Source organism: Onychostruthus taczanowskii, unplaced genomic scaffold (genome assembly GCF_017590055.1).
Source record: "Onychostruthus taczanowskii isolate IOZ18803 unplaced genomic scaffold, ASM1759005v1 scaffold75, whole genome shotgun sequence".
In the NCBI taxonomy this organism is placed as follows: Eukaryota; Metazoa; Chordata; class Aves; order Passeriformes; family Passeridae; genus Onychostruthus; species Onychostruthus taczanowskii.
This window is the reverse complement of record NW_024505339.1, coordinates 1,085,663-1,098,964: the sequence shown is the minus strand read 5'-3', so window position 1 is coordinate 1,098,964 and position 13,302 is coordinate 1,085,663. Positions and strand designations below refer to the sequence as shown.

At 45.8% G+C, this 13,302-nt stretch overlaps 1 protein-coding gene across 4 annotated transcripts in view; it reads right to left on the bottom strand.

Annotated features, from left to right (window-relative positions):
* LOC121345784 (protein phosphatase Slingshot homolog 2-like) overlaps positions 1 to 13,302 on the bottom strand; it is a 99,249-nt gene that overhangs the window by 30,179 nt on the left and 55,768 nt on the right. For all 4 annotated transcript variants that reach the window (XM_041423000.1, XM_041422999.1, XM_041423002.1 and 1 more), the window contains 3 exons: positions 9,749 to 9,852; positions 5,018 to 5,082; positions 265 to 386 (listed from right to left, as the gene is read on the bottom strand). In XM_041423000.1, the coding sequence (XP_041278934.1) occupies positions 265 to 386; positions 5,018 to 5,082; positions 9,749 to 9,852 (291 nt within the window). The remainder of the gene's footprint in view (positions 1 to 264; positions 387 to 5,017; positions 5,083 to 9,748; positions 9,853 to 13,302) is intronic.

The window sequence follows — 13,302 nt, the reverse complement described above, 5'->3', positions numbered from 1 at the left end:
TTACCATTCAGAGACACTGAACATCCTCACAGAAGCCTGATGCTTGGAGGAATGGGGGAAATGCTGACCTGCACTGTTGCCTTCACATTTAGCACCTCCTCTCAAGAAATAAAAAAAGGCAATTCTGGATCTCAAGAAAAATGTTAGGCTAGAAAAGCTGAAGCAGCTTATCCCCAGAAAACACAGGACTCCAGACAGTGACTTCTCCAGTTAACTTGTGTGGGGGTGAGCACAAGGACTTCCCCTCCTGGACACTCTGAATACCTGTCATTGGAAGAGAAATCCATTCCTAGGACGATGCTCTCCTCCGTGTCTTGTCTGCCATTGGTGGACACCACCACCATGTATCTAGTACGGTTCTGGTAGGTACTTTCCAGTCTTACAGCCTGAAGAAAAGAAGGGGAAGAGATCAGCAGTGCAGTCAGCAAAACACACATTATGACCTTTACAGGCCACTTTTTCATGCTGAGTGACAGGCGCAGAAGCGGTGATGCAGTCTGGACGGGTACGGATGTCCCACGCTCCTCAGCTGGGTAAGAAGTGCTTTACTCCCACACAGTGCCCTCCTCAACAGCTGGCACATTCCTGGTGCACTCTGCACACCTGGTTGCAGGCCCTGCTCTGTCCCACCAAGGCTGACTTTGAACAAGCTACAGCCTTCTGACTGGTCCTCAGCCCAGTGAGCTTTGTGGACCACCAGTGAGACAGATGGGTGTTGAACATTCACCTTCAGAGGGCTTTGCCCCAAGAACCAGAGCTTTCCTTTAAACTACTGTGTGCTACAACACCTCCAACGAGTCTCTTTCCACCAGCTTCCAGGCAGCTGGACAGACAACCAGGACCTAATTCATACGTGGTTTCCTGCTGGCCCTTTGAATTCTTCTGGCAACTTCCCCAGTGCAGAAGCAATCGTACTGCTTTACACCTGGCAGGAAAAGATATCCCTATGACTAAGCTGTATCCTTCACTGGTTCAGATTGCCCAGGAAAGGTGAAAGTCATCATGCCTCGTTGCTCCCGCCACGTTCACTTGCACCCCAGTGGCAAAAGAGCTCTAGGAGGACTGGTGTTCAGCCCAAAATCCCCCAAATCAAATACTACTTAAACTGTGAATGTCAAACCAATGCTGAAGCTCCTGGAAGGCTGCACTGAGGTGAGCTGCTCCTCCAGAAGCCACAAGGAAGTGAGAACTGAAGGGACTCCAGGAAGTCTTGCAGACAGACTGCTGGTTAATGAGGAGCCTGGGGAAGGGAGCCCAGCACTGAAAGTTTTGCTTATCAACACTTGCAGCAAGCAGCCTTTACTTGCAACACTTTTTGGACTCCGTTCCAAGCTGTTTGCAGCTATTTTAGTCACAGGATCACAACCAGAGAAACTAGGACATCCCTAGAAAGGAAGTGTCTTAATTCTGTACACTAAACCTTAACTTTGGATGGCCCAATCCAACCCCAAGACTCTGTCTGGTCTCAGTGTTTACCATGTTGTTCAACTGCTGCTTGAACTTTGAGCAGGGCCAGCAGAGAGCAAACAGGGGGAGAAGGAGCCATCCCAGCTCAGCCTTGCACTGTGCTGTGGACAGATCCCTGCCTGCTGCAACAGGACTTGGCTCCTGAATTCCTTGCAACCCAGTGGCTGAAGTCTGGTGTTTGACATCCTCCACAAACAGAACCCAAATTCCTCAAACTCCCGAGCCACAGCTTGTGTAGATGCCTCTTGGTGGTCCTCACAGAGGTCCTGGCTCAGAGAACCCAGTTGAAAAAGTCATCCTTAAAAAGCTAAGAAATTAACTAATTTGTGAGATCTCTCAGGAGCAGGCTGCTTTTCCCAATATGCTCCTTTAGTTGTTCACAACCTGGTCTTGAGGTCAGAGCAGCACCTCCCAGCTTAGAGGAAGCCCCCTCTGATCTCAGAGCTCTCCTGTCCACCACCAGCTGGGAAATCTTGACCACAACACGTGGTGGAGTCTATGACAGAGGTTACACCAGTGCCTGGCAGCTGAACAGAGCTCGCCATCCCAGTGGAGTGCTCCGTGGCAGGGAATGCTGAGTGCGGCAGGGAAAGCTTCCCAGTGGCATTGCAGGGAGCAGCAGCTCTGGTGATGGGGTGGGATAGCAAGTGCAGGCAGGAGACAGTGTTGACAGAGTCTTCCAGACTTGCCCAGTTGGACCAAAGACCAACAGAAACTACCCAAATGCTGATGCCAGCAGACAGCCGTGCTCTGTTCAGCCAGAGACTGTGCCCCACCCCATCTCCTTAGGATAAGTCATGCTAAAACCAGCCTTATTTTCCTTCTTGCTTCTTGAGTCACTGGGATTCCTTTGGAAACACGGAGGATCAAAGTGGCCAGTCCTTCAAGGTGTGAATTCTCCCCAAGGTGGCTGTTTCTAGAACTAACCACTTGTGGGAAAACAGAAAGGTGCTCTTCAACCTAGAAGAGCAAGTAATCACCAAGGTCTTGGTGGTTAAAGTAATTACCTACATTAGGAACCAAACCTCAACAATCAGCACAGACTTGCCTAAAACGGGAGCAGACAGACACAGCTGCCCCATGGCGTCTGGGGCATCCACACAGGACTTTCTGTTCTGCTTCTCTTGAGGACAGTCCAGCAGCAAGAGGATTAACAAAATCTAACTTACTTTGCTGAACCAATTTGGCCAGCAGTAATGGGAAGTCTTGATGCAAGACCCTTTAGAACAGGGTAAGACAAACAGTGAGCAAAGGTCACATAGCTGGTAGGGTGGGATTTTCAAAGGTCAGTTAAGAGAAACAGGGCATGGCTTACTGTGAATCTCTGGGTTCAACACTTACACCCTTAGCACAAAGTGCTAAGAACCACGATTGGGCAGATAAGATGTTTTGCTAAATTTACTGGAGTATTAAAACAGCAGAATTGACATTGTACACCAGCCAACTTCCAAAGTTACTATTAGAGCCCCAATGTGCCTATCAAACCACAAATGAAGCTCTAACCTTTCCATGAAGTGCTAGTTCACATGCTCACCTGCCAGCAGCAGCACACCAACTGCTCTGATGCCTTTTAAATGAACATATTTGAAATCCCAGTTATTCTAGGGAGGATGGCCTGGCTTCAGGGACTGTGATGAGATGGAATGTTTTTCTCAATCAGCTCATCTATACAGAGCTTTCTCCTCAATTTGGGAAGGTTATTGGTAGTCTGGTCAAAACAAGTCATCCCCTGTAGTCCTTTCAGGGCCAGCTACATTCCTCTTAAGTTTTAGGCTCACCTGAACACAAGCCAACTTTATGTTCTGCTGCATTCTTGTATCATCAGAAGTATGATGTGATATTTCACCAGCCCTTATGAACAGCACATTCCAAGAAGTTCATACTGACCTTTCACGCTCCACAACAGTAGGTGTTTCATACAAGAACACATTTCTCATGGAGATAAATGATTTGAAGACAAAAAAAGTGTGTGTTCAACTTCCAAGTTCCCAGCTCTGCTAAGCTACAGGAACATATTCAATCACTTTGCATTCTTAACTCCTTTTCCTCCTTCCTACTGATCTTACACTGGTACCATGGCTCTAATCCTACTCTCACGGAAGGCTAAAAACCTCTGCCAACAGCTCCAAGAAACAAGAGTTGTTCCAAATTTCAAGTGTAGGTTTTTAGAGGATTAGATTCCTCTGCTGGCCCCTGAGCTGTGAACCCAGCCCTCTGAATGACAGCAGCCAAGAAAATGAGAAGAATGCATTTCTCTCAGTACTGTTTATATTTCAAATCTCATTTGTATCTGCTGTTTTATGAGAGAGTCCATTGCAGCCCTGCACACCCTTCGTTCGTCAAGAATCAATTAAATTCAAGTAGACTATCGAACTTAACCTCATGCAAGATTTCAGCATTCCAAATGTAGCTCTGGACAAAAGGGTTTATGTCTCAGCCCACAAAGTCCTTATTCAGCTGTTAAGGCTAATTTGTCCCAAATCACACAATGTAGCCAGTGATACTGCTGAACAATGCCCTGTTCAATAGTTTCCAATGTTCTAACCCTGGCTCAGATTCTGAAAAGCATTGAGAACCCCCATTCCCATCACCTTCACTGAAATTTTAATGACAGCAAGGTGTGTCTGGCAAAATTTAGGGGAGTAGGTCCTTTGGCTTGCTTATGGCAAATTATTTTCAGTGGTCATTTGGGAAGCTAAAGCATTCCATAGTAACCTTGGCTGTCTCCTAGCTATACTCATCCAATCAGCCCATGTCCAGCACAGCTCAGGAGGATTCAGCAAACCAGAGGTGTTGGAATAACACTTGGGATGCTGGCAGTCCTTTGGGCAGACGTTGCTAAGATGCACCAAGAAAACACAGGAAACAAACGTCAGGCTACTGAGTGCTCAGAGGTGCAGAATCACTGCAGTCATGCCTGGCCTTGTAGAGCACTTCAACATGTCCCAGGCAAATTCCTCACCGCTCACATTTGGCTTCTGCAGCTCTTCAGGATTGTGCATCAATGCTGATGCCTCATTTTACATCATTATAGGAGGCACCAGCCCAGGAAAGCAGAAGGCCAAGGTACAGTGCAGGTGCATGGCTACATGGGGATCCTACATGCTCCCACCTGTTCAGCCATGGCCTTTTGGGATGCCAAAAGTCAGGACAGCAGAGTGAGGAACACAACTGAACTCTCACAGAAGGGCAGACTCACTCACACTGGTCAGACGTAAGTCACCTACTCTTGATTTAAACAGGACTCCAAGATAATTTACCTATTCTGTCTGGCAATTGTTACAGTATTTTTGGGAGCACAGACACTCAGTACTTGGGTTCAAAGCACAACCTTCTAGCCATACAATTTGTCTCACTGAACAACCAAAGCAGGCCTTTCACAACTAGCTGCTTTCCTACCTTCGTGGTTGCAAAGACTCCCCAAACCTGCTTATGAAACCACTCCAACACACACACACACCACTGCTTCCCTGAGTTACACAGGTGTGTTTGTCAAGTGGTGCTTAACCTTTGCATTGGTTCACAGGAGATAAGCAGAAAGCCAACCTACCAGTCTGATGTTGTCTTCTGGGCGGAGCAGGATGAACATGGCCTGCAGGTGCTGCTGGAGATCCCCTGCGGGCAAGAGGGCAAGGTGAATGCACAAAAATAGTTTGAAATCACATGCAAGTTCCTGGCTCTCCAGCCAGAGCAAATGTCCACTGAGAAACCTGACACGTCACCAGGAGTGTCGTCACTGTCACTCCCACCTACTCAGAGATGGGAGTTTTGTCATCTCTTAGTCAGCTGCTCTTTGCTCTGGGTGCTCACCTATTCCTGTGCTACCATGCTGTCTCCTGCTAAATTCTGTTATCTTTTTTTTTTACAGAAATAAACAGTGTTTTGGTACTCTTTGTTCCTTTGACAGACAAGTCAACCTAGTTAGAAATGGACCCCACCCTGTGGTTCAACACCTCATTCCACCATGTGCTCCAAACCAGAAATTTGCCATTTCTTTTAGACCAGCTTATTCCTTAGAGCAGAAATACTACCCAGGCTAAAGTATACTCTCCTTGGAGTGAGATTTAATCCTGTTTTAGAGCAGCATATGCCTACCTATGGTTGTGTACCAACCCCACCCAAAAGCAGCTAAGAACTGCCACCTGAAAAATCAAACACCTATAATTTTTCCTACAAAACACTTGCAACACTTTTCCTGGTGAAGCTGAGGAAAAATAAAGGAAAATTAAATCTAGTGCATGACTGTGATTTTAAATCTTATTAAGAAGAGACAAGTGTCACAGGTTCCTAAAACATCAAGCATTTCAAACACAAGTGAGATGATTTTCTGTCAGCACTGCTGCACTGACTTCTCAGAACTACTCCTGGCACGTAGAGAGCCAACATCAACCCCTGAGTACCAGCCAGCAGCAATATCTCCTGCAAGGGGCTGGTTTTTCAATCACTATATGGAAAATTCATCTGCATTCCCATGTAGGAGAGTGCAGGGCTGCCAGGTGGGTGGCACAGATCAGCAAGAAGAGAATCCTTTACTCTTCCACTCTCTCCCACTCCCCCACAGCCAGGAAGCTGAGTTTAGGCAACACTGCAAGGAGCAAATATTCAGCAGGATCAGCTACAACAACCTTTTCTAGGAAGGTTGGTTAATCCCCCTGTCCTCCCTTTCTGATTCACCATTAGTGCCACAATCCATGTTATTTCACAGACTCTGAGAAATAAGGAAAGCCTGGACATGGAGCAGCATCCAGAAATACCAAAAAAAGGGAAGGAGAAGAAAGGAAAGGCTGCCCAGTGGGAGTACCTGGTTTCCAAATGATTTTTATAGCTGGTGGAAGAGCAAGGCTGAAGGACTGTGCAGCCCCTCTCTGGATGGGACAACCTCGCATGGAGTAGGTTACACAGGACACTGCAATCCCTGCTCTCCTCTTCCTTCCTCCTTGAACTGCATTTCAGCACATGGGGAATGAGTCAATGCTCTGGGAATGCACTTTTAACTGGGGGTGGGAAAACTGAGGCACTCAGCAGTGCCAGGGAAATCACAAAGTATTACCGGCAACAAGCACCTGAAGCTGCTTCCTGCCCATGGACATTGTTCCCAGCACGGGAGTGGCTGGCACGAGCCTCCCTAAATAGAAATTATTTATGGAGATAGGGTACTCAGGAAGGCCAAGTCATCCATCAGGTGCTTGTTCTGCCAGGAGTGCCATGACAGGATCTCCCCCCGTCAACAGCAGCGCAAAATCCTGACAACACTGCTCAGTTCCAGCAAGTTCCAGCTAATAATACAGTGGGAATTGCTGAGAACTGTCAGTCAACAAGCAAAGGTCCCCCTGCACCTCCTGCCCACAGCCTGGAAGAGCTCAGCAAGTATTTGACTCATGAAGCTTTCACATGTCTCAGTCTGAAATGAAAGATGCTTCACTTCAGCTCTTTCCCTCTCCAAAATGTAGCAGTTCCCACTTACTGCTCCCAGTAATTCAGGGACCTCTTAAGAGCCAAAGTTTCCAGCGTTTAAAAAAAAAAATCACCTGGACTACTGGATTATCCCAATACTTAAAGAGAGGAAGTTTCTACGACAACCCTTTCTGCAAGGCTCAGCCAAGGAGCTCCATTATCCTTCATCCTCAGAAAGTTTACCACACTCCTCCCTGTTCCCCTGCCAGCCTCGGGATCTCCAGAGCTGGAACGTAAAGGATTGCTTCCTTGGCCAGCTTTAATCAACTTGCAGGGTTTTCAGCCCCAAACACACAAGGCATTTTGTAAACTTCCTGGATTAAGAAAAACCAAAGGAAAGGCTTTAACATGCCAGAATCAGCACAAAGATATCACATCCTGTCCTGTGAAGAGCTGGCTTTGCTGGCAGTCATGGCAGGGCTGCTGCTTCCTATCACATTGTCCTGTGCTGAGCAGATGCTTTTGTTTCCTCAAGCTGGCAGGCAAGGTGCAAAGCATGGGCAAGGGTGGGATCTGAAAAGTGATTCACAGTATTCCAGAGATGGCAAAACCCCCAGGGAAGTTACATCCTTTTCTGGCCTCCTCTGGCATTGTTTGTTGTGGAAAAGCAAGCCCACCATCCCACAGAAGTTTGCCAGGTGGCACAGGACCACCCAGGGAGAGGAATACGGACAGCTGGTACCATATCTAGTCAATCTGCCAATGATTCCCATTGATGGAGGTGTGATTAGAGAAATGGGTGTGAGCATTAATTATTTCCTGTTACCCATTCACTCTTCACGCAGGATTCTAGCGCCTCTGATGAATTAAAAAGGCAGGTCAGGAAGGTCAGTCAGCCTTCCTAGAAAATGCTCTTGAAGCCACTTGAAATACTATTGCATCTATAGGCAGCAATTCCATACTGGAAAGTTATGTCTGCTCTCTACCCCCTTCTAATTTTGTGTGCCAGAGATAAGTCACGACACATATGGGGATGGAAGCTGAGCATGGATTATCGGTGTCCCAGAAAGGAGGCAGCTGCACACACTGTGCCAGCCACGCTCTCCACATCACTGGTTTAATTCTGGTGGCACAGATGTTTTGCTCAGGAAGGTGACACACTGATTCCCTGGTGCCTTGGTCTGCTGATACTAGAAAAAAATCACAGAAATTTGGTGCACACTCAGACGAGGGACTCTCTTCAGTGAAACCTCCAAACACCATAAAAAACCCACTAGAGCATTCCCATCACTTGACAGACAGGGAAACTGTGGAATGGACAAGCACTGATGCCTCATTAAATCTCATCCTGTAAACTGAAGAGACAGGAATAAAGTAAGTCTTCTAAAAACAAAAATCCCACCCCTTAGGCAAGCCAGCCTTGGCAATACCAAACACCTCGCTGTAAGCAATTACAACACACCGGATTTGCTTCCTTGGCAATCTGGCTTCCAAGAGCTCTGGGCCGATTAGACAAGCAATTATTTTCCACCAAGGTCTCCAGACCTCATGCAAATCAGCTGGAGAGAGTAGATGAGGCAAGCAGAGACACTCAACAGCTGTTTGTGCTGCCTTGCAGAGGTTCAGCAGGGAAATCTGTGGGTTTCCTCAGCGAGGCAAAGCCACAGCAGCAGTGCTGGGGGAGACCTGGATTGCAGCAATGGACTTGGGAGAGATTAAAAACCAAGACAGGCCAAGAGAAACTTTTTAAAGACTGCTGACTCTACTTTCATACTAAAGGACATTTCACTTCATTCTTGACCAGAAAGGCCAGCTTTAATTTAAGTTTCAGAACATTTTCTTTTGACAACTGGTAATTAATGCATCTCACCAAAGCAATTTGGGTACTGCTTGTGCTATGTTTGAGTGGAAGCATATAATTAAATGCCTTCTGACTTAAACTTTTTCTATAAATATGTTTGCAAACAGATTTTGAGGTGGCCACTCATCACATACATAACTCTGACACATGCAGAGGTGGATGACAGTCTGATGGTGTCAAAAGTACAAAAGGATATACACTTGGAACCAAACCAAATCACATTTTTCCTGGTCACCTTCTAGCAAAGCACATTGACTCCTGTCTCTGTTTCTATCTCTGTCCCATTCGTAAACACCTGAAGGTCTCAAATAATTTATTTTTGTTTCCTGCCAATTGCTTTATGGAAGGGGAAAATCCCCACACTATCTAATGCCTATAAAACAGTGATTAAGCACCATATAGCCAATGAAAAAAACCCTACCCTGAAATGTCTGAGTTACGATATTCAGAGCAACTTTTCAGAGAGAGTCAAAGCAAAAACACAAATCAAACTTCCAGCAGATAAAGGAGGTGGAATTATAACTGACTCTGTATTACTCACTCTGCTCACACCTCTGAGAAGTCACACTGACTTTGCTCAGAGGTTTCCTCATCCCCACGTGGAGGTAAGTCTGGTAAGCCTCCTCCCTCTCCTCCATCACAGCCGGTTCCTTTCAGGTTAGGAAGGACCATTATTCACCCCGTATCACAAACTCAGGCTTCCCACTGCAGTGCACAAAGGTTTTGGAAGGCAATGCTCCCCTCCCTCTCTCATACTGAAATTACAGGATGGTATTTTAGAGGGCACTCATTCTCAAGTCCCCACCATGCCATGACTGCTGCCCTGATGTCACTCATTTGATGATCCTGTTTGAACAGCAGAGTTTTGAAAACTTTCCTTCCTGTCAGAACTGAGACTGGCAGGTGAGGCTTTAATACACACGTGGGCCAGACAAACGTGTGTCATCAGGTGAGAATGAGCTCAAGAAAGGTGGACTCTGAAAGGGGAGGGAGCAGACAAGCCCCAGCCATCGATACCACACTCACCTGCATGTTTGTTGCGCCTGTGACTGATCCTGGGCGTGGATGACCCATTTCCTCGTGGCAGGAAGAGAGCTGCACCTTTCACAGTGAGGAAGCTTTCGCTGATGCTGCAAGGGAAAAGACAAACAGGGAGTGAGGAAAAGCGTCTTGCCTTCAAAAAGGAAAAAAGCAATGAAGAAGACAGGTTAAAAGCACTGAATGTATGCTCTGCACTTTTGCAATGAAGTGATTTAGATCAAATCATTCTGTTGGTAAAAAACTTTTCCCCCCATGTAAGTACTGCAAACATTCAAAGCATAACTGAGAACAACACAAACAGAGAAACACTGAAAAGCAGAACATATGCTGGTGCCACTCTGCCTGCAGAGGTGCAACCTGAGCAGGCAGGGGGGATTAACCTATGGCTACATTTTCGATTTGAAAGTCAAGATGACAGATCCACATTTCTAAATGGTGATGAACAGAACAAGCCCACGCATCTGGGTAATTATGGACTCTGTTAACCCTGAGCTTTGTGGTTCAGACACAGCTGATGCCCTGCAGAAACAAATGTCTCCCTTCAGCAGTTAGCCAAAAGAAAATTAGTGTACACAAAAGATTAAGAAATCATAAAACTACTCTCTGTGAGTTGCATGATGATTAACTCTCGAAGACCTATAAATCATGAAAGCAAGAAACTGTAATGCTGTTGAAATCAACCATCACTTCATGCCTTGATTTTACCCTTTCTGAAGTCACATGAGGAGAGAAGTTTGTAAAAAGGGGCAATAAAGAACTCCCAAGTACTGAGGAACAGCTGGTATTTTAAGCACATCTTCCAGCCCTTTTCTTGCAGATGCCGTGGTTCGTGGAAAAAGCAAGAGACGCTCCAGATTCTGCAATGCAGCCATCCTGTTGCATACTTAAGGGTTCCTGCTTTTCTCAGAATTGATAAGACAGTCCTAGAGGCTTTGAAGAAAGCCAGAAACAATTCTCTAGTCAACAGGATGGTTGATGAATATGATAACAGGATGGGAGAGTCTCTGGCATCGTGCATCCCAACAGCTCCATGCTTTGAAAAGATGTTGGCTTGTCCTTCAAGACAACTCTTGTCCTGAGCAAGAGGTTAGGAATTTATTTTTCCTTTCTCCACTTAAGCAAATATCAAACCTAGTTAGTTATTCCCTTCCTCTAAGGACTGGGAAATTAATACAGTTAAAAACTCTGCATTATTTGGGGTTGACTGCTTTAGCAAAGGATTTTCTGACTACATTTTTAGAAGTAAAAGAATTAGAAAAGCTTGTGTTGAAGTTGGATTTCCCCCTAAGCTCGAGCACATTTCTGGGCACCTCTCCATTTTGCTGCCAGGGATATAAAAAAATGAAGTTTTCCAAGCTCCAGAAAAGCAGATGCACAGAGGCAGAAAGACTTTTCTCAAGGCTGCAGCACATCCCAATGTTTAGACTGTGCTGTCATACCCTCAGCACTCCTGAGTGACAAAGTTTCTCCCAGAACTTTCTTCCTAAAATTGAACCAGATGTCAAACATGCTCTGGATGTCTCAATAAGAACGGAATTTTGAAAAGGAGAAAAACACTCATCCTAAATTAAAATGTATCAGAGAGTTCTCTACTTGTATTAAAGCTAAAACCAAAAAATAATAAGTTCATTTGAATAATAAGTTCAAATTTTGACTGATCCTTTCTAGCTTTTGTTGACAAATAAATCCTCTCAAAGTTCTCAAGCTACATAGTTTCTTACAGCCTGAACTAGAGAAACACCACGTTATCTTAAGGACACTTAAAAAAATACTAATAGTACTATTAATGATAAAAATTAATTTTCCTCCTCCCATTATAATCTCACCACAGAAGAAAACTGTTAAAAGATGTTAGGCTGCAGAGGAGGAGAAAGAATTCAGCACTCACAGACAGCTTTCACACTGCTCATTTTATCAGCAAAGCCAACTACTAATATTAGCAATCCTTTAGCCTGTGCCTGAGGTTCCCCCATAAGGTGAAATTAGCAACTATTTTTAGTGGATAATGTAGCATGTAGCTAAGAGGGCCAGGAGGTTAAAAATCTTCTCAATTCCATCACTTTCCCTTATCACCAGCTCTCAGCCACCAGCCTGGAAAGGAACGAGCAGCAGAACTAAAGAGATTCCCATCAGGTGCATCCTCCCAGGAGGCCACCTTCTCTCCTAAGGCCAGGGGAGCCTTGTTTTGGGCCATTAACCACAGGCTTTAAGTGTAACTTGGTAGGACTAGGGAAAGGGAAAGTAATTTCCCATACAAAGGGCTGGAACAGCTGAAGAATGTGGCAAAGCAGATCATTCTTGTGGAACAAGGAGGTCAGGCAGGGAGGGCAGCACCTCCCGCAGGGCAGGAGATGGCCATCAGCACTGCTGGGAGAACAGCAGCTCCATGGAGACAAGAGCTCATGCCAAATCCAGAAGTGGGGACACCCCCTGTGCAGCCAAGGCACTACTGGCACCCCTGGCATCACCTGCCTTAAATTCTAACCCCAGATGCATCAGTGTCCAGAAAAGAAACCCATAATACACACACAGACAACAAAGCTCTTGCTTTGACATTCAAGCAGTAAAGAAAATCTTGGGAGGAAAGGCAACAAATTCGTGGGAAAGTCCAAGTAGCTCTAATGCTAAATTCAGCAAATGCTGATTTTGGTGCCTGTGATGCACTACATGGACAAAAAAGGAGAGCAATCACTGGCCTGACATCCTCTGTGCCACACTCAGATGGCTGCTCCATTTGGGTCCACCCTGTTTGGACAGTTCCTGGCATGATCTTCACCTAAAGCATCCTATTTCAGGGCAAGATCACCTTTGGATACCGTCCCTGATATACAAAGAAAAAGGATTCCTCAGGTGGGACACTAACAGCAGACCCCAGTCTGAGACACTTCAAAACCACAAAAGGTAACAAAGGCATCTGTGAAAAGGGCAATTAAGGCTCTAAACAACTACTGATTTCACCCTGCTGACAGCTCCATGGCTTCCAAGCATAACGTGGGCTTTGAAATACTTCACAAAATCTGGCTTGCCAGAGCCTAGGGGAGCTTCAGGGCTCTTTGAAACACTCTCCTGGAACAGACTGGTGTTAAAAGACACTCAACGTGGTTAGGGGAGAAGTTGAGTCCAGGACAGCAGAAGACAAGAAGCCAACTTGGCACAGGTAACAAAGCTGAGCTGTGTTTTATCAGCACCCCAGGCTTGTCATCAGTCGTCTGTACTGCACAGCAGGTTTTTTCAGGAGAAGACTTACTCAGGACATACCTATGAAAGAGCTCACAATTCTCAGGACTACAGCTGGGGGAAAAACCCCTTCTGTTCCATGTTCACCTCTGCAGTGAAGCAGCAGCCTCAAGGCCACCAGGGATGTGCTATTTGTAATTCCCTGCTCACTGGGAAGTGAACCAATGCAAGCAGAGGACTTAAGCAACTCCTACAGATATCACTACTTGTACCAATTTTTCTCCCAGGCAGAAAAGATTTTGCAGAAATTGTACAAGCCACATCAGAACTATTTAAAGCCTTCTGCACAAAAAGCACAGCCC